Below are 20,193 nucleotides of genomic sequence, written 5' to 3'. Positions count from 1 at the left end.
AATATGAAAAATTCACAACATGTAACGACAGCGCAAAACACTGGCCCACTTATTTCAAGACGCATAAGAAAATAAGTCATACATACATTTTTTTTGATGCAAGATCTGTAGTGCATTGATTTATACTGTATATTTCGATTTCTAAAGCCCTAATGAATGTAGGGGCAAAGGTCGTGATTCACGCATGCATTCATATCGCAATTTATTAGACAGTGATGGTTTGTGGTTCAACGATGCAATTTAACAGTAAAAGTTGTTTTGCCAGTTTTATGCTCTAATTTAAAAAAAAAAACTTTAATAATAATTTCTTGTACAGAAGAATGTTTCTTTTTGTAAGTGGCTTTGAAAGTGTCTACTAAATGAACAGCAAATTAGTATTGATATGATTTCTGAATGGAGACTGGGGTAATGATGCTCTCTCACACACACACACACACACACACACACACACACACACACACACACACACACATACATATAGACAGGAAGTAACATGACAAAATACATATAGCTTGATCCCATTATGACTTGTTATAACTAGCCCCGCTGATGATGTTCCGTATAACTGTTAATGCATCGACGGACCTAATGACAAAACTAAAACTCATCGCCAAGCATCCGGCTGTCTTGAGCTGTTGAGTAATCCTCTGGACGCGTCTCCGGAGCTGTTTTGCGATGATTTACGTTCTTTGCGTTTTCATCTCGACATCGTTCGTCAGAGCGCCGGAGGTCTGCCAGGAACACAGCCTCCTTCAGCCTCCCCTCCTCTCCTTCCAGCTCCTCTCCTTCGCTATAAAAGGCGCGGAGCTGCTTCCAGAGACTCAGTCCGAGTCAGCAGCTCGCGCGTGTTCGGCTTTCAAGGAACGTACTGCCGAGGCAACCTCCGGGACAGCTCTCTCTCTCGCGCGCGCTGGGTAAGACGCGTCTCCGGCGGCGTGGGTTACGTTCATACGCGTGTTCGTTTAGTCGGTTAAAGTTGAATGTGCAGCATCGGGGAAGAGAGTTTTTTTCTCCTGTTTTAGTAATGATCCATTAGTAGTCAGTGTAGAATCTAACGCTTGTTAATCACTTTGAGAGCAAGATGCGTTATTGGCATAATTAGGTGCATGGTCAATGGGCTTGAACTGTCTTCGTTTTATTCCATTTCGAACTTTAATGCTTCTGGAAAGCACGACGTGCAAAACCAACCAGCATTTAGCCATATAAAGTGCAGATGGATCACCTGGCAATGTTTTGGCTGGTGTTTATGTGGACCAGGTGCCCGGCTGGTGTTTTCCTGGCTGCTTTGTCTGTGTCCCGGTAGTATAAAATGAGAGATGAGATGGCACTGAATGTGAACTAGAAAGAAAGAGAGAGAGAGAGAGTGGCGGATGGAATTGAAGGGGTTCCTGTGTTTACTCAGACCTCAAGGTTCTGCAGAGAGAGCCAGATAGAGAGGGAGAAGTAAGAGAAATATTTGTAGGTCCGTGATGTTTAATGTTCATGTGTGGGCTAGAAGTGGCCACTTTTGTCAGTCACTAAATAACAGATTCACATTCGATCCTGGATAATGGCATTCCCAGAGAAAGTCAATCCGGGACGGAGAAGGACCTGCTTTGATTAATGTGCGAACGGCACGGCTGCTGAGTGTGGATCTGTCCTGCTGATGAATTATCTCTCGTCACCGCAGGAAATAGACGGGTTTGATAAACAAAGTGGATAGATTGTGAACCTGCAGAGATCAAACAGACCTGCCGGTCCATCGAAACGAACCGTCTAATGGAAGGAGAGCATGCTTGGGGCTTGATCTTTTGAGCAGTAACGAGGTTCTCAATGGGGTTTTGTTATGTGAGGCTTTGATAGTGATTGTTCTGTAATGATGACATGGCTTGACAATCGATTATGAGATGCAATAAACATTCTTCTAATCGAGGCGCAAACTATTTATTTGCTGTAGATCAATGCGGGTCGCTTCTTTTCTTCATCGGTGAGTGCTGCTCCAGTGAAGATAGATGGAAAATTCATTGAAAAGAGTTTACAGTAATTCTGCTGGGAGTACAAAAAGAATCCTGTAATATCTGTCATATTTCGTCTCAGTGTAATAGAAGCAAATGAGGAGCTATACTTTTCCTAAGAGAAATAATACCTATTTTTATGAGATATTTATTAAGAGGATTTGCATTCTCACTGAAAAAATAATTAAGTAAACAGTTATTATTAATGAATTAATCTGAATAATCATGCAATTATCTCTTGTATTTGTAAATGTACTTTTATGGTGATTTTAAAAAACGTTTCTTTCAGTATTTGTACTGTAGCGATACAGTAAAATTATTTGGTATTGGAGTAAAAACACCATTTTTATATTTTTACTGTAATATAATGACGCGGTTACATTTTATGTTACAGTAAAGATGATAAACACTTAAAGTTGTGAATATTAAAAAAATCGTATTTCATTTATTTTTACTGTAACAGTGACATTTTATTTTTTATGGAGTACAATAAAGAAAATGTGAACTTTTTAAAATTCTTTTACAGTAATAAAGTGATTTGGTTACATTTTTAGGATTTACAGTATGCCAATTTAAAAACATTGTAGTTTAAAGTAATAAACGTCACAGTTACATTTTTAATTATTAACCACATTAATTTGTTTATTAAAAAGCTTAATTTCAATATTTTTACATTAGTATAGTCACACAGCTACATATTTTAGGTATTAAAGAAAAGATAAGCACTTTTAATTTATCATAATTTAAATTGGAAACATTGTATATCAGTATTTTTACTGCAGTAGCGATGCAGTTAACATGATTAGGTATTATAGTAAAATCAGAAAACAAATTCGAAAAGTTTGTGCTCAGCTGTCATAAAAGTAATATCAAGATTAATATTATTTTTCTTAAAATTGTGCTTGCTTTATGCAAAATTGTAACACAAGCATGAGGCTCAAGTCGTTCCAGAACAGCAACCCTCTGTGATTGTTGTTATTGGATTCTGTTTGTGTTCATATATTTGTGGTGTATGTTTAGTCAGGATGCAATAAGAGAGACTAATGAAACCAATTTAGCAAATTCCTCTTTGAAGCACTGATTTCTCTTTGTGTGTAAACACACGGACGTGTGTTTACTATCCAGCGTTTGCTCCGACAACTTTCCCAACGCTTGTCCTCATGGAAACCGCATTTCTTTCCAGATCTTTCAGAACAGAGCCCCGAAGACACGCTCGCACAAGGCAGCCTACTGTAGTTCGACCCTGAAGGCATCAGCGCCGCCATGCACAGGCTCGTTTCCATTGCCCTGCTATTCCTGGGTGCCAGTTTGGCTGCTTCCCTCTTCCTTCCTGACTCTCTGGAGCTGAGGCAGCTGATGCAACGCTACCAGGATGAGCTGGAGCCCAACGGCACTAAAGCTGATGCGCCTTTACGCACGCGCAGAGCCATCAAGTGGTCAGACAGAGAGGAGATCCTGCAACTGCACAACAAGCTGAGAGGAGAGGTGTACCCGACCGCATCCAACATGGAGTACATGGTGAGAATGGAACAATTTTGAGTCATTTTACACTCGCCGCCACCCAACTATTTTACTATTTACTGTAATATCGAGGGTCTGTATGGATAGATAGATAGATAGATAGATAGATAGAGAGTCGCCTTCACAGAAAGCATTTTAAACCGTTGTAAGTGTGCTGCAGACACAAAGACTTTCCAAAAGTTGCAAATTAAGTTGACTTATTTCATCATTAAATAGCTAAAAGTGTCATAGTCGATCTATTTAAAAATGCATTACTCTTCCCAATATTTTCTGCGTGATATGTATTCCTTTATAAAAAAGGGATACCTCAGCATAACTTTAAAAATAGGTACTTATTGCGGAATATAATATCCATTAAAAGAGTATAATTTAGCGTTAAACGGAGCGTGTGAAACTTGCATGTCGTGTATTTAACTAGATTTTTTTATTACACATTTTGTAATTTATGTATTTGCAATTTAGTGCACATAAAATAGATTTACTTTAAATGTTAAAATGAATAACACACGGCAGTTGAAATTAAGCACTTAAGTATGTTAGTCAACACATCAAATTATTAAAACAAAATGATTTAAAATGCACTGTAAAATACATTTATGGTACCATTGCACTTAAGCACATGTTTTAAAAGTGTGTTAAGAGACAGTAAGGAAAGTATACTCTTCCTAAGTACACTCGCAGTAAGTGATGTTTTATTTTTTTTTCATAAATTTTATCTGCAAGTGTAGTGTTTTTAAAAATTTGATTTGATTTGATTTTTTAAGCGCAATTATTTTTTAACAAAGTTTGTTAAACTTATTAGATTATCACAACGTTAGCTTAGCATCATGTTAGCCTTAGACTATTAGAATCAGTAGTTTGTCTAGTCTCCCAATGCTGTCTATGAATAGTCAAATCAGTCACTTTTCACAGCAAGACTATTCAATTTTGTCTGCAGGCATTTTTTTTATGTCGACCACACATGTCTCGAGCTGTACAAACCCGGCACTTGTTCTGCATTAACGACCCTGATTTATATTAATTGCATACTGTGCAGTAAATATCCTTAGGTTTGTGTAGGTGCCAAGTACTGGCTTCATTGGAAAAGACATGTTGAGTTTACAAGTGTGATCATGCCAGCGTGGTGCGGTGCCTTTTTACTGTGGAGACAATTACACTGAGGTTTAGCCGCCTGCTGATGCAGGAGCCACGACACAGATACAGAGCAGAGCCAAAGATTAGAGACAATACTGCAGAGGTGAGGCGTCAGTTATACGCCAGATATGGCAGGTATGCTTCCTTCAGTTTCAAGTTATATACTTGTGGAAAAAAGTACACTTTAGCATATACTTTCTAGTACTTAATATGGAAAAAATATACTTAAGTGTGCACTGAATGCAATATTTTTGAACGCTTAGTTGGATGTTAATTGAAATTAAATGAAAATGCATAGTAGTTTAAATTAATATTAAATGCAGTTAGTTTTGTAGTGCTTTTAATCCACTTAAGTAAGGCTTAAGTACATCTACATTTAATTACATCTACATGTAATTTCATTATTGCATGTATTTTCTTGGAAAGGAATAACTGTAAAACTTAAAGTTGCAATTTACTACATGTTAAATTTATTTTAAATGTACTAAATTGCAACTTTGTCAGATATTTTAAATGTAATGTAGTAACGCACTACAATTAAAATCGAGCATTTTAATGTCAGTCAACACATCAAAATGACACTTTTCACAGAGGTTAAATAAAACAATGATTTAAACATTATAACAAAAAACACTTAAGTGTGTTAAGAAGGTCATGAAAAGTACAAATACACTTAAGTGGCCTTTTATTTTTATTGTTTTTTTGTTTTTTTTTAAATATGCTTTTATGATTTGAAGTACACTACAAGTGCACATTCTGAACAACTAAGTGCACTTCTTTATAACATTATTGTTATTATAATTTTGCCCTCATTTACTTGACCTGATAGCATCTTTTGGTTCAGCTGAGCAAACCTGGATACACCTGCATCATTTTCACACATTTAAAAGCCTCAATAGCATTCCATAGCAAGGCACTGTGGGAAATTGAGTTTTTGAAGAAAAGTTTTCCATAGGATTCATAGGTGCACTAACGGACCTATAGAGAGCACAGACCTGCTTTATTGCAGTTGCCCATGTACCTTTTGAGTGCGGTAATTGAACGTGAGTTTAATATTGATGTAGTGAGTTTTTAAGGGGAAAGATACAAAGAGCGAGGGCTTATGGTTAATGTAGTTGGGTTTGTGCCTTTGAGAAAGACAGAAGTCCACCACAAGCAGGGATTTCAGAACCGATGCCAGGCCTCAGCGAACAAGTAAGGGTTTCAGAAATGTGGCCTAGTCCCAAACAGCACCTTCAGAACTGAGGTTAGAGAATGTGTGAGTGTTTGTACCCATCACGCAGTTGGAAATTTACTGAGAGTTCCTCAGAGGTGAAGAACCCTGTTCTGTGGTGCGAAGTGAGTCCTCCCTCCCTACAGGTAGAGAAATAAGCTGGGGAAATTTTGTCTCATTTAACCCTGATTGCTGGGGATTTACTGTGGATGCGAGCCAAGCTCTGATGTGCGTGCATGTAGCCAATATTTTAGTTGTATTGGGCCTGATTCCCAGTCCAATAGAGAAGAAAGGTAAAGGGAATTATCTGGGAATAAAACTCAGCATGTTCAGTATTTTGTTAAAGTCTAAGTGCATATATATGGAAATTATGGACTCTGTGTGTTCTGCTGGGAGATTGATTTTAGTTTTTGTGTGTGTGTGTGACCAGATTTGGGACGATGAACTGGAAAAGTCAGCGACCTACTGGGCAGAACAGTGCCAGTGGGAACATGGACCTAAAGACCTACTGATGTCCATCGGCCAGAACCTGGCAGTGCACTGGGGAAGGTATAAGAGCAAACATATTTTAACTCGTACATGGTGTTAACAATACCTTGGGAAAACATATATATATATTTAGGATTTTTATATAATATATTTAGGATTTCCATGCCTAAACATCCTGGAAAATATATTTTTCACAAAATATATTTAAAAAAATAATTCATTCAGATTTGGAGATGTTTTTCTGTATTTCAGACTTTGTGTATTTTACTCTTGTATTTTACTTTTACTATTATGCATTTATGCAAATCACAGTAATTGAATTTTTTTTTTTTTAAAGAAATGAAACCTGAATATAGTAAATGTCATGGGTTTGACAAATGCTACTCTTTAAGTTGATTTGTGTACAAAATCTGCCAAAATTAATTATTGCAAATGCATTTTACATATAAATCCCTGTTTATGTAAAGAGTGCATGCTACTGTGGCATGATACAGTATTCATAATTATATTATTTATTGCATCTCTCTCCTGGTAGGTACCGCTCTCCGGCCTACCATGTGCAGGCCTGGTACGACGAGGTGAAGGACTACACCTACCCTTACCCTCATGAGTGTAACCCCTGGTGCCCTGAGCGCTGCACTGGACCCATGTGCACCCACTACACACAAGTGAGTGAGAAAGATTTGCTTACTGTTTACATACAATTATCCCAGTGGGAGCAAACAACATGACGTTGTTTATGGTTTTAAAACTTGCGTGCGAAGGTGTGCACGTGTCAGCGGGCTTTTCTCCTCACCAGCAGCGTTTAATAAGTTGCATGTGTGACCTGCATTAAAATAGAAGTGCCTTTGAAAGCAGCATATGGACCGATGGTGTTCATTAACCTCGCACAAATCAGTGTCATGTAACACGCAACGGTCCGTTGACGCCTGAGCTAGTCTTAAAAATATGCGAATGCCATTGTATCAAATTTACAAAATATCAAACTAAGCGGTAATTAAAGAAAGGTAGCATGAAGGTAGGTATGAATTAAAAAGTACATACATTGTTTAATATTATTTGATATGATGGTAAGAAGAATTTAGAGGAAAAAAAAGGTATTTCAACATTTCCTGCTTGTCAAACCTTACAAACGTAAATTAGTAATTATTACAGATATCATTTGATTTGCTATTGTATTGTCTAATTCTGTATAAAGCTTAAAGGTATAGTTAATCAAAAAATACAAATGCTTTAATGAAAATACTACTACATTTTTAATATTTCATATTGAAAGTTCAGCAAGATTTTTTTTGTGCGTCAAGAACTGTATGGATAAGATTAATTTTTACCATATTTGATGTGCTCTATATATGAATGTTTATATGTAAATTAAGTCTGTTCATCTTATAAAAACATCATGTCTGTTCAGAAGACTGGGATTAAGCTGCTCGATTAAAGGGACAGAAATCTCCCATCTTTTCAATTGCCTCTCTATTTGGGGGCATGTTGACGATGACAGATTTTTCATTTTTAGGTGAACCGTCCCTTTAAGTAACGTACCGCTTGGGGACCAATTCTTGCTCTTAACTAACTTTCGCTTTGTTAAACTCCTTATTTGCTGCTTATTAATAGTTAGTAAGGTTATTACATTTACGTGGATTATAAGATCTAAAACACGTTCATGCAGAATAAGGCATTATTATGTGCTTTAAAAGTATTAAAACAGCAAATATGCTAGTAATATGCATTAAAACATGCATAATATGCTAATTAGCAACTAGTCAAAAGTGAGAATTGGTCCCTAAACTTCACTTTAGGTAAACGCTAGTAATTCATGGGTTTTTGTGGTACTTTTGAATTTTTTTAAATGGTATTTGAAAAAGTAATGGGGATACTGTCATAACATATCGAACATGCCAAATCAAACGGATGCAATGCACTAAGAAAAGGAGAGCAGGAACGAGAGACCAACAAAAATTCAAGAGAGACGACAACAGAGAAAATCGAGGACAAAAGGAGGGGCTGAGCAATAGCCTCACGTCCTCTCAGACTTTACTTTATCGCTGGGATGAGTTTGTGAAAATACACATTCGCTCAGCTCCGAAAGCAGGTCACAAGCATCTGGAAGCCGTTCCCAGACTCCTGAATCATTTTCCTGTTTGACCCGAATTCCTTTGAAGATGCAGAAGGCAGAGTCGTAGGGGATCCGCGCCAAATCCGTGCCGCGATTCTCCCCGTTGCCCTCCTCTCTCATGCGCTGGACGTGGGAGAACAGGTCTGGAGGCCCCACGATCTTCTCGGTGCCAGACGGTCCCTCAGGGTTATGCTTGAGTTTGTGTTTTTTGAGATTGATTAGTTTGCTATATCGTTGTCCCATGGCCAACACCGTCTGCGGCCTCTGCAGAGGAAGTGCCCTCCCGAGGGAGTATTGAGACGTGCTCCCTCGATTGCGTTCTGCGAGGTTATATGCAAACCCGCTACGGTTTAACTCTATGTACCAAAAAAAAAAAGTCTGAGTAAGCACTTCCCTTGCATTTCACAGTCAAATGGTTTGGCTCGTGCTGCAGGGCTGCACCTGGTGAACCCTATTGTGTTTAAGCGAATCAGCGAGGGCCTTGACCGCAGCTCAATGGGCTGCACGCAGGCATTACTTTGTTTGTGTGGATAAGAGTGGATGAAGGGAAGTTTTTCAGGAAACTGGCCCGGTCACACTTGAGGTGCTTCTCCTTCCGCCCTACAGGGCAGAATGAAAGAGGGCAGTCTCTATTCACAGCCCCCGTGGCCCCATCAATCTACTGCTGCTGCCCCAGAACGGAGACCACTTCCTGCTGGGGAACACTTCCTCCGCAGAGGGGAGTCGATGTGGATGTCTTTTTTACGGTTTCCACCACAACAGCAAATGGACCTGCATCTTTCATGCATGCAAAAAGACAATTATTTGGTATCACTTTATCTTAGGTGAATTTTAGGTGAACTGTCCCTTTAAGTAATGTAATTTAGCTTTAGCTTTTATTCTGTGCGAGGATAATAAAAACGTTTATGTACAGGCTACAAGTGCATTGTATTTGCTTCTAGAGTTTTGTGGTTGTCAGTTAATGGAGTTGCTAAGGTGTTCTTAGAATATTGAATGCAATGTTAGACAGCTTTTAAGGTGTATCCTAGGGGTTGCTAGGGTTATCAAGATGGTTTCCAGGTTGTTTGTAAATGGTTGTTATCAAGACTGTTATAAATGGTTGATTACTGGATCAGGTCAAAAAGAGCCTTTACCACATTGATATACAGTTGCCAGGGTATTTAAAGTCGTTTACATGGTGCATCTAGGTGGTTGCTAGGGTGGTATAAATGGTTGATTACTGGCTCAAGTCAAAAAGAGTTTTTTTCACATTGCTACACGGCTGCTAGCGTCTTTAAAGTGGTTTACATGATGTATCTAGGTGGTTGCTAGGGGTTTCTGGAATGGTTGCTTAATAACTCTAGATGTAGGAGTGTTTATTATCTCTAAATTGTTGTTAGGTTGTTTCTAGGTGGTTGCTAGAGTGGTATATATGGTCTCTACTGTGTTTCTAAGAGGTTTTTTGGCTTTATGTATGGCTACTTATTGGCTAGTCAGGCTTATTGGAAATACGTTTCTGAAAAACTGAAAAAATGTACCTATACGTATGAATCGCTTCAGCTTCTACCTGAAATAGATAGGCAATAAAACTCCTGATTTACAGGGCCAGTATTTCCATTAAGTGTAATTACTTCAGAAAAATGTTAACATGCTGTAGCATTTGAAAACGAATACTTTTGAACGTTAGCATCTCATATCCAGCTTCGTTTGTATGGGTTTTCATATTCATTAGCTTTGTTCGATAGCTCATGCAGAGTTGCACTGTGAAACCGATTCGACGTCTGGTGTAGGGGATGTTTCCAACACAATAAAGCATTAACATTTAGTGACAATAAAATCATATTTCTCTTCGTCTGCAGCTGGTCTGGGCCACGACCAATCGCGTGGGCTGTGCTGTACACACGTGTCCACGTATGAACGTATGGGGAGAAATCTGGGAGAACGCCATCTATCTCGTCTGCAACTACTCACCCAAGTAAGGCCAGCTCTTTCTGATGATGTTTACTCACTTAAGACCGTACGGTTAATTACTATCCCCAAAGATGAGAACATGGAACGAAACTTTCTTGAAGCAAAGGTTCCATCCTTCAAAAAGACCCATCCTTAGGAAAATGGAAAAGTAAATGGAGAATTTTAGGAAAGGAAAACGCAGGCTATTCTTTTCCAAGCTAATGATTCAATTTGGCAGCTGGGACTTGTTTTCCCAAATCAGTCCTGAGATCCGTGAGAGTATGTGATAATGTGTTTGGAGTGTTCAGTCAATTGTGCAGATTCTGCAGTCGTTTCCAAACTCCCGCTGAACTCGTGCCCTTTTTCTAGAGGGAACTGGATCGGGGAAGCCCCGTACCAACACGGCCGACCCTGTTCCCAGTGTCCACCAAGCTATGGAGGAAGATGCAGAGACAACCTCTGCTACAAAGGTGAGCGCTGATAGGTGAACGATTTATAAAGTTAGAACACGTGGAGGTCTAAATCTCAGTTTGTTTTTAGGAGACCCTGAACGTCACGAGTCTCCAGATATGAATGAGGTGGAGAGGCCACAGGAGCCAGTGCAGCCTCGAACTACTCCAACCAAGCCTCAGCCCAAACCTTCATTGCCCCAAAAACCTGCAAATGCCAAACCAAGAGCTAGCTTTCTAGGTTAGTGTGAATAATATTACTTGAAATAATTAACTATTTCAAAATGGTGATTAAAAAAAAAGATTAATTAAAAATATATATAATAAAAAAATATAAGCATTTTTATTGTTGTCAAACGAATAATTACATCTATATAAAAGTTTTTGTTTACATAATATATGTATACTGTGTATATTATTTATTTATATTATATTTATATATTTATTTATTTTTATTATTTTTGAAAATAATTTCATGTGTTTATTTATATTTATATCATTGATATAATGTAAAAATATTTGCAATGTTTGAACATAACTATTATTTACTATTGTATTTTTCCTAAACATATACATTCCTGTATGTGTATTTATATATACATAATAAATATACACAGTACACCATATATTATATAAACAAAAAACTTTTATTTTGGATGTGATAAATTGCAGTTAATTGTTTGACACATTTTACGGTTATTATGTTATATTAAATAATGTGGGCATTTATTTAAATTAATTATGATTAAAGATTTTTTAATTTTTTGGCCTTTCAGCACAAAATATTAAGTGTGAGACAAAAATGAGAGACAAATGTAAAGGAGCAGCCTGCAACAGGTCAGTGTACATCTTAAAATAAATTGGCATTTTTTTAAAGATTGTAGATATTTTAATATGTTCGGCTAACTTTATTGGCAATTTTTTTTAAGGTACAACTGCCCAGCAAACTGCTTGAATAAGAAGGGGAAAGTGTGGGGAACACTGTACTATGATGTTGTAAGTTATACTTTGAGATTTCAAGTTCTTGTTTAATAGGTGATGTTAGATTTATTTATTAATTCAATTTTTTCTCCTATTATTTTAGCAATCGAGTATTTGCCGTGCTGCTATCCACTATGGAATAATTGACAACAATGGAGGCCTTGTGGATGTTACAAGAAAAGACAACTTCCCATTCTTTGTAAAGGCAACCAAAAATGGTGTCGAGTCTTTCAGGTAGTACAAACATTATGATGAATCCAGTTTGTCCACAGTTCACCGTCTACACGGGGGTTACTCAATCTAATATGCCTTCTGTGATTTTCTTTATAGTAAATACAAACCTGGCAATGCCTTCACAGTGTCCAGAGTGGAAGGTGAGGATTTGTTGATATTGACATATTTTTCAATATGAAATCAGAATAAGTGTGTTTTTTGGATGTTACGTTTTAAGTTAATATATTCTATAATGTACTAAATTTCAGCATCAATGTGTAATTACAGATGTGTTTAAATATGTGACCAAGTTTCAGTAGGAATGACATTGAAGTATATTTTAGTTTATAATAGAATTGTAAAAAATTGCATTAAAATGTGCTTAAGTTCTACTTAAATTGGTCAAAAACTCTCTTTTAATATACTTTAAAAAATATATTTAATTGCCATTAGCATGCAATTAAGTTCCAAAAAAAAATGACATTCAGTTAGCACTTAATTCTGTTGTTTTAATAAAATAATCTTTATGCTAAAATGTACTATTAGGTGAATGCAAATATTCTCATTAATTTCAAATGCATATTAATTAAAGCTACCCAAGTCACTGGTGAACCATTTCCAGAACTGACGGCTTTATTTTAATTTAATAACGTATTTTTACTCTTCTTTAGAGCAAACAATAGACTGCTACACGACAGTGGCTGAGATTTGTCCCTTCAAAACATCCACCTCTCATTGTCCAAGGTACAGTTCAAAGTATTAATAATCTCATCATATATGCACTATGTTAGCTCTTTTGTAAGCGCTCTGCTTGTCGTAGCACTGCACCTTACCAGTTCCTCCTCGATCTCCTCAGAGTCTTCTGCCCGGCTAACTGCATAAACGAACCTTCATATTGGGCTCCAGTGGTGGGCAGCAACATCTACGGAGATGTGAGTACCTGCTTCAGTCCGAGGGCATTCGTGCAGGGCTGAGAGATGGGAAATGAGGGAGAACAGGCACTTACAAGCGCTAAAGTGAGCGTGCTGCTCTTGTGGTGAGGCTCGACCGCGGGAATTGTCTGTGTGAGTCTGAAGGGAGCTTTCGGTGAAGGTGGCCTCCATTGTCACCACTAATTTCTCTCAGAGCGTATGCTGACCACAGAGCGGCTCTCTTACACTGACTCATGCATGCCTGAGGTCAGGACTTGGCCTTACGGACCACTTCACTGTTTAGAGAACAGCTTGCTGTGAAACATCGTCATTGCAGAGGGTCTTTATTAACTTATCAAAATTATGGCACTAATGCATTTGATAGCCCCTAAGAAGTGCATTTGCAGTTACTTTAAATCTTAAAAGAATAATTTATTTGCACTTGATATATTCCTAATAAAATAAAAGGCCACTAAAGTGTACTTAACGAGAAAGTGTGTACTTATGAAACACACTTAAGTACGTTTTTAATCACTTCACTTTGGGATAATGTCCGTTAAGTTTTATTAATCATTTTCACTTATACTATTGATACGTTAACTATTATACTAAAATGCATTTAAAATAATTCATTATAATGTTAACTTGTGTGTGGTTTAATATCACATTTAATGTAAATATATTTTACATTACATCGTAACAAATATGTCATTAAAAATATATTTAAATACACAACATACAGATATCATATATACATACATACATAAATGAAAGTATATTTTGGTTCAACATAAATACCTGTCAGGACATTTAGCAGTAACTTTAACCATATTTCGAAGTAAATAGAAGTCATTTTAAAATGACAAATAAAGATGTTTTCAAGAAAGCACTCTACGTTTAAGCTAATCGCATTTAATATAAATGTAAACAATAATACATTTTAATTTAATTGCAGTTAACTCGCTATTAAAGATCTGAAAACATTAAATTCAGTTTGCACTTAAGTATATTCTTTTAAAATGCTCTTTTTTTACAGTAGAGAGTAACATAGCGCCAGTATTAAGTCATTCCAAACCTTTATCATTTTAATCCCATTTAACACAAAAAGGAAATTCGGAAGAATATCCAAATATAATGAATGATGATGATCGCCCAAATCGCTTGCATAGTTTATGTGAGAGACGGATCAAACTGTCTTTCATTCAGTCTTTTAAACCGTTATTATTCACTGATAATCTTCAGCAAGCTCTTACAAACACCGTAAACTCCAATTTGTGAATGAACGGTTCAGAAACGCATGACCTGGATTCATCGCAAAGTTTACATCAATTAAACGGCCGGTCTTCATCTATTTCTTAATTTAGCTTAAATCAGGATGATTAATTAACGTCTGCTCCTCGGAGAGCCAGTGTGGAACGGCCTGGTTGTGTAGCGGTGTGTGAACTCAAACGAACTTGTTGCCTTTTGGCCCTTTTGGCTTGTTACAGCCACATTCCTGTTTAAAAGCTGAGCGTCCGTGCAGCTGGCCTCAGATCACAGCGCTCTTTCCAGCAAGCATTAATTAACCCTCATTATTCAGTGCTTTTAACTTGGTAATTTGTGAAGGTAGTCTTTGTTCGAAAGCGCACTTCTCCTCAATGCATGAGCAATTGGACTGGTCTCATAAGATAGCGACGCACAGACGTGTGCGATGAGCTGTGCACTTTCATTACTTTTCATTACTGAATGGTTTTGTGGACAGAAGCAGAAGTATTGAACCTTCTTTTCGGGTTAAAAGCATGAAACCCGAAGGTACAAGCAGTTCCAGAGGGTTCACGCGCACTGTGCTCCTCTGAAGCCAGGCGTCTGGCCAACTTGCCTTTTCTGGAGCTCTTGAGCTCTGGCCTTGCTCTTGTGCGTGCCGTAGACATCGAAGTGATGTCATTTGTCCAGGCTCCTTTAGACTGTTTACATCTTAAGGACTGTGGAATTGAGAGTGGAAAACATAGTTGCACGGTGCTGTGGACAGTGTCACTGTTACTGTTGCTCACTTACGACTAGCCTTGGCTTGCAGCCTGGAGGGGATGAGTTTATATTTAAAAATAAAAAAATAAATAAAGGTTCCAAAAAAGCTTTTGTGCAATGGAAAGATTCCACAGATGTTAAAGGTTCCTCAAAGGAACTATAGATGCCAATGAAAAACTTTTATTTTATAAGAGTTTAATTGATAAAAGATTAGGCCAGTCTGCAAATTTTGGGCAGCCGGAGTCGAAAATTGTGTAGTGATGGGTACAGACTCCAATTTTTATGTTTCTGACTATGATTCCATCAAACACGTTTCATATTTTGAGCTGATTTTTGAACACATCTTTCTCTGAGATTGTTGCATTTGTTGTAGAACAACTTGTAGTGTGTGATCCTTTTTGTAGATATTTATAAAGTCGAGGAGTATATGATACGTACTGTTTTGAAATATGTATTCATGTGTCATGTAGTGTAACTATCAATTTATAATATTTTAATTTATTCTGTACACTATTTATACACATCTTAACTTAGTTTTAAATTTTTTTTTTTAAACAAATAAATTTTTTTACCATGTCATACCACATTCAATTTTTCAACCTGAATTAACCAATAATTTTGTAATTTTCTAAGAATAATGGCTAAAGGTTATGCCAAACTACTAAAAACACTTTCTAAAAATTGTCTAAATAAATTTCATTGCAGAAATTAAAAAAACATGTCTATCATAGAAGAGGTGTATTTAAGCCATTGAATTTAAAAATAGCTAAAACAAATATCATTATGTATTGAAAAAACTAAAACAGTATTTTTGTGAAATATTGTTGCGACCAAAAAAATAAAAAAATAAATTATATATATACACACATTATTACATTATTCCAGTCTTCACTGTCACACGATCCTTCATAAATCATTCAAAAACAGTTTTTTTAATAATAAATAATTATGCACCAGAAGTAACTGCAGGGTAAGCATAAAGGACATCTTTCAAAAACATTAAACAATCTTAACTACCTTTTGACTGGTAGTTTATATAGTATATACCAAAAAGATTTGTGTACTGAGGAAGCATGATATAAATCTTCCGGCATGAAGGTCAATGGAAGTACTTTTGAACACTGGCATGTCGACTAAAAGAATATGCTTTTGTCTCCTCGTGTCCAGGGCTCCAGTATCTGTCGAGCAGCTATCCACGCCGGGGTGATCAAAGCCAGCGGTGGCTATGTGGACCTCCTGGCTCTGGATAAGAGGAAAAGCTACACCGGGACCTTGAAGAATGGCATCCAGTCCGAGAGGTACATGTCCTGTATCTCGCTTCAGTTCAGTGGATTCAGATTCAGTGGTCAGAAGCCGTGATGGGCCAAATCTGCCTGTGGCACGTTAGTGGTTGAAGAGTAATGGTGTGGTTTCTCGTCGAGGATGGACCACACAGGGTATCTTTGCTTACCCTCCAATGCAAAGTGCTTAAATCGACAAAATCGGCTCCAGTATAATGAAATCCAACACTTGAATCAAACACCATCATTTAAGGAATCGATCCTGGGGTCTTTAACACTTGCCGGCCCTGACCGGCCTATAGACTGGGCATAGTAAAGCCATTTACTTACAGCTTGGATAGATTTCCTATTCATGTGATGCAATCTAGGGGAAATGGGGGGCAGCCAGTCGTGTGAACTTGGCTTTATTGAATGGGAAGTATTCACACGCTCTCTATATATTAGCGCTGGATGGAAAAACAGTTGGTGTCTGACTCAGTCGAGGATAATTACAGCACATCCGATGCCAGCGAAGCAACCAATACACCGCCATCTGAAGGCCAGTCCATTTCTGAATAAATGAAAAGGCCAAGAGCAGTAGTCAGTAATGATTGCTGGAAGACATCTGAATGAAACCACAGCACGAGACGAGCACTGAGCCCAGTGTTAATGTCAAGCTTTCCAAAGATAATCTAAAACATGTACACAAATAACTAAAGTCGATTAGAGAGCAATGATACTGTGAGTTACTCAAAGATGAGTCCTTTCTGACTATCACTTAACTGTACTGAATAAGCACTTCAAATCTTAACAGTATAAATTGCGCTTTAGCTACAAATGTCAAATTAGTTTTAGAGTGCATATTACATTTTGTCATGCTTTTAAAGAAGTACACTTTTTGATGTGTTGACTATCATACTAAATGAAATCATGTACTAAACTAAAGTGCAATTGCAAATATAAAATCCCGCTTAAGTGGACCAAAAACCCACTCCAAAGTTTAAAGTTCAGCTAATTGCATTTAATATTCATTTACATTTTAATTTAATTGCAATTAAGTGTCTAAAAACATTAAATGAATATACTTCAGTGTGAGCCGAATGTAATTGAATTGCTCTTATATATTTTTCCAAAAGATCTGTACTTAAAGTGGCCAAGTGTGTTTTAAATAGATGGGTAATTGTTTGTTTCTCTTTCTTTCTTGCAGTAAAAGCAATACAGAGGGTGGTTCGTTCCGTGCCTTCGCTGTTAGAGAGTGAGACGCCACTGATGGGACATGAACCATCACCAGTTTGCTCTCTAATGTCAGGATGTATCAAATGAAATGCAACTTTTGAACAAAAGAGACATTTACAGAAGACCAAAGGATCTATCAGAGTCTACTAGCTTAATCCATGGCCTTCCAAAGGTTTTATATTCAATTGTGAATAAGATTTTTGACCACACATGCAGCTCTTAACAAATCGCAGTGTGGTAGAAATGGTATTTTAACAGCGGTGCTGGTTTTAATCGTTGTTGTTTTTTTAAAAATCATTTAAGTCATTTTTATTTTTTTTATACATGCAAAATGTCTAATTTCCATACAAAATGCATACTGATTACACTGTATTTAATCTGTACAGATATTTTGTTGATTTATCAGGCCTGTTGTGTGTTTCTCCGTTTTTAGTTTTGCTTTATTTCCTAAATACTTTTTGGAAGTTGGAGCTGGAAAAGAATAGTTGCGTCCACTTAGTAGTAGTTGCTTTAAGAATAATTTTTCCCAAAATTCGCGAAAATTACAAACCTCGTATAAAAATATAACTCAGAGCTCAGAGCTCATGGTACGTCTGTCTCTAAAAAGTTTATGCTTTATTGTTAAAAATCAATTTCTCTATGAGGAAAATGAGTGGGATTTTTACTTCCGGAAACTTTTCCGCTCTGCTGCAATAGTAGTTGAGTGTGTGCAGTTCATTTGGGGGGGGATTTATTGGACCTGAAGTGGGCGAACAGATGCTTCGCAGAGAAATGGCGAAGAAAAAGGGGCAAACCTCCAAGCAAAAGAAACCTTTCCTTCATAATGCATGCGAGCCTTCCAGAGTCAACAGTACTCAGATATTATGGTAAAGGTGCAAAAACATTGAAACAATGTTCAGTCCCAGGAGGATTCAGAGTCACCGAGTGCGTGTTTAAGCTCATCTTTCATTATGGTACCTTCATTTTTGTTATTTATTATTATGCCTCCTTCCCTGCTCAGAACTGCAAATTCTGTGGAACGGAACCAAATTTTTATGAACGAGACGCGTGATATGTGCTCACTTGAGAATCGAACGTCTCTCAGCGTCTAACATGTTCCTGTTTGGTTAAATGCTAGACACAACCCAGAGCTTGTCATTTCTGCCAAAAGCAATTTCATTAAGTTTAACTGAATTTTATTATTTTGCACGAAGTGAAACTCGTGCGCCACGCCGACAGAACATCAGTTTGTTTAAACCACTTTATACTGCAACATAATAAAAAGGTACTTGCTCTAAAAGCCATGCCTCTGAGGAGAAAGAGACTGTATATCAACAGCATGTCCACTTCTTATCTTATCTGTATACCTCTTAGTTAGTGTTCAGAGTCCAGAATTAAATTTTAATGTAGATGTTCTTATGAAGTAATCCCTTTGAAGGCTTCCGTTTTGCTGCTTTTTAATTTTCACCTACTTTTAATTTCTTTTTAGCTTTCTTGAATCGTTACCTCAGTTTCGGCGATATATATTTGAGTGTCGATGTCTTTAGGAAAATCATAAATGTTTGTACAGTGCAATGGTTTGTGTAAATATTCAGATCCGTGCTTCGTTTTCAAGTCCGTATTGTAAAAGTATGAAAGTGTATGTCATCTGTGCCTTTTTAAAGCCAGAGGATAATTGTTTTTGCACAAATGTAAAATTAAGACTATAAAATGTATGATATTAAGACGTCGTCTGTCTTTCGTTTCGTAAAAAAACATGTATTTACATTACTGGGTTTTACTGTTAAATAAACAGGACATCTTTATTTCGTGAAATCAAAACCATAGCAAAAACTCCCTTAGACCACCCAAGCACTGGTCGACTCTTCATGCACCACTTTTCGCGCAAAGACTAAAGAGAATGAATACTACTATCTCAGATTTGATAATATGAAAGATTTAGACTTCACTCAGGGTCATCAGTAGATGCATTTCGCGTTATAAAATGAATTATTGGTACGAATATTTCCGTACAAGTACTTTTTGGAAGAGAGATGGACGAGGACAGTCCAAATCTTAGACAAACTGCTCTTAGCAAGAATGGCAGTTAGGCTCTTAGCCAGAGCACATTGTTATTGAACAGCTTTTAAAACAGGTTGTCTAAGCACATGGAGATGCATGTTTTATGTCTCACATCGGTCAAGTGCAGGTCTATTCTGGGCAAAAAACGTGACATCATCTGTCATGACGACTCTTGAAGGGATTAGCATGCTACATGATAATGTTTTTGGTCTTAGCACAACACTTCTGCTATGTCCCTGCTGCTGCGGCAGAACAAGTAGGACTAGCTAGTACCAATACATCCACAACATGCTGCTGTGAGCATGTAAGAAATACTGCTGCTGCGCGTATAATATATGAACAACCCCATACATACATAATCACCCTGTAGCAGATCTATACAGGTGGAGGGTTTTCTGAAGCGCACTGCAGCTGTTACAGCAAGAACTAGCCAAGTATTTGAATGGTGAGGGGCGAGCTCATTGGCTGCTGATACAGGAGACAACCAATCAGCTGTGTCATTTGATAATGATGTCATTATGTCAGATTGAGTTTGACCTATCGGACTGCGCTGTTTAGAGTTTCGTTCAAGAACTTCGGATATGTGAATAATAAACTGCAAATTGCAATATAATTATGCATCTGAAAAGCAAGTACAAAATAATATGTGTAAATGCAGTTTAATATTTTCAAAGATTCTTTTGCATATTGTTTACAATTAAATG

At 37.2% G+C, this 20,193-nt stretch overlaps 1 protein-coding gene across 1 annotated transcript; it reads left to right on the top strand.

Annotated features, from left to right (window-relative positions):
* The first annotated feature begins 782 nt into the window (after window positions 1–782).
* Window positions 783–19,152, top strand: crispld2 (cysteine-rich secretory protein LCCL domain containing 2). Its single transcript, XM_043245078.1, has 15 exons — window positions 783–914; window positions 3,178–3,512; window positions 6,293–6,411; window positions 6,887–7,019; window positions 10,306–10,421; window positions 10,766–10,866; window positions 10,937–11,086; window positions 11,622–11,682; window positions 11,775–11,841; window positions 11,930–12,060; window positions 12,157–12,200; window positions 12,711–12,783; window positions 12,896–12,971; window positions 16,122–16,252; window positions 17,421–19,152. The coding sequence occupies exons 2-15, from the start codon at window positions 3,258–3,260 to the stop codon at window positions 17,470–17,472; spliced, it is 1,509 nt and encodes a 502-aa protein (XP_043101013.1). The 5' UTR covers window positions 783–914; window positions 3,178–3,257; the 3' UTR covers window positions 17,473–19,152.
* Window positions 19,153–20,193: the final 1,041 nt, after the last annotated feature.

Source organism: Puntigrus tetrazona, chromosome 7, assembly GCF_018831695.1.
Source record: "Puntigrus tetrazona isolate hp1 chromosome 7, ASM1883169v1, whole genome shotgun sequence".
Classification (NCBI taxonomy): Eukaryota; Metazoa; Chordata; class Actinopteri; order Cypriniformes; family Cyprinidae; genus Puntigrus; species Puntigrus tetrazona.
The sequence above is the reverse complement of the archived record's forward strand: the minus strand, read 5'-3'. Positions and strand labels throughout refer to the sequence as shown.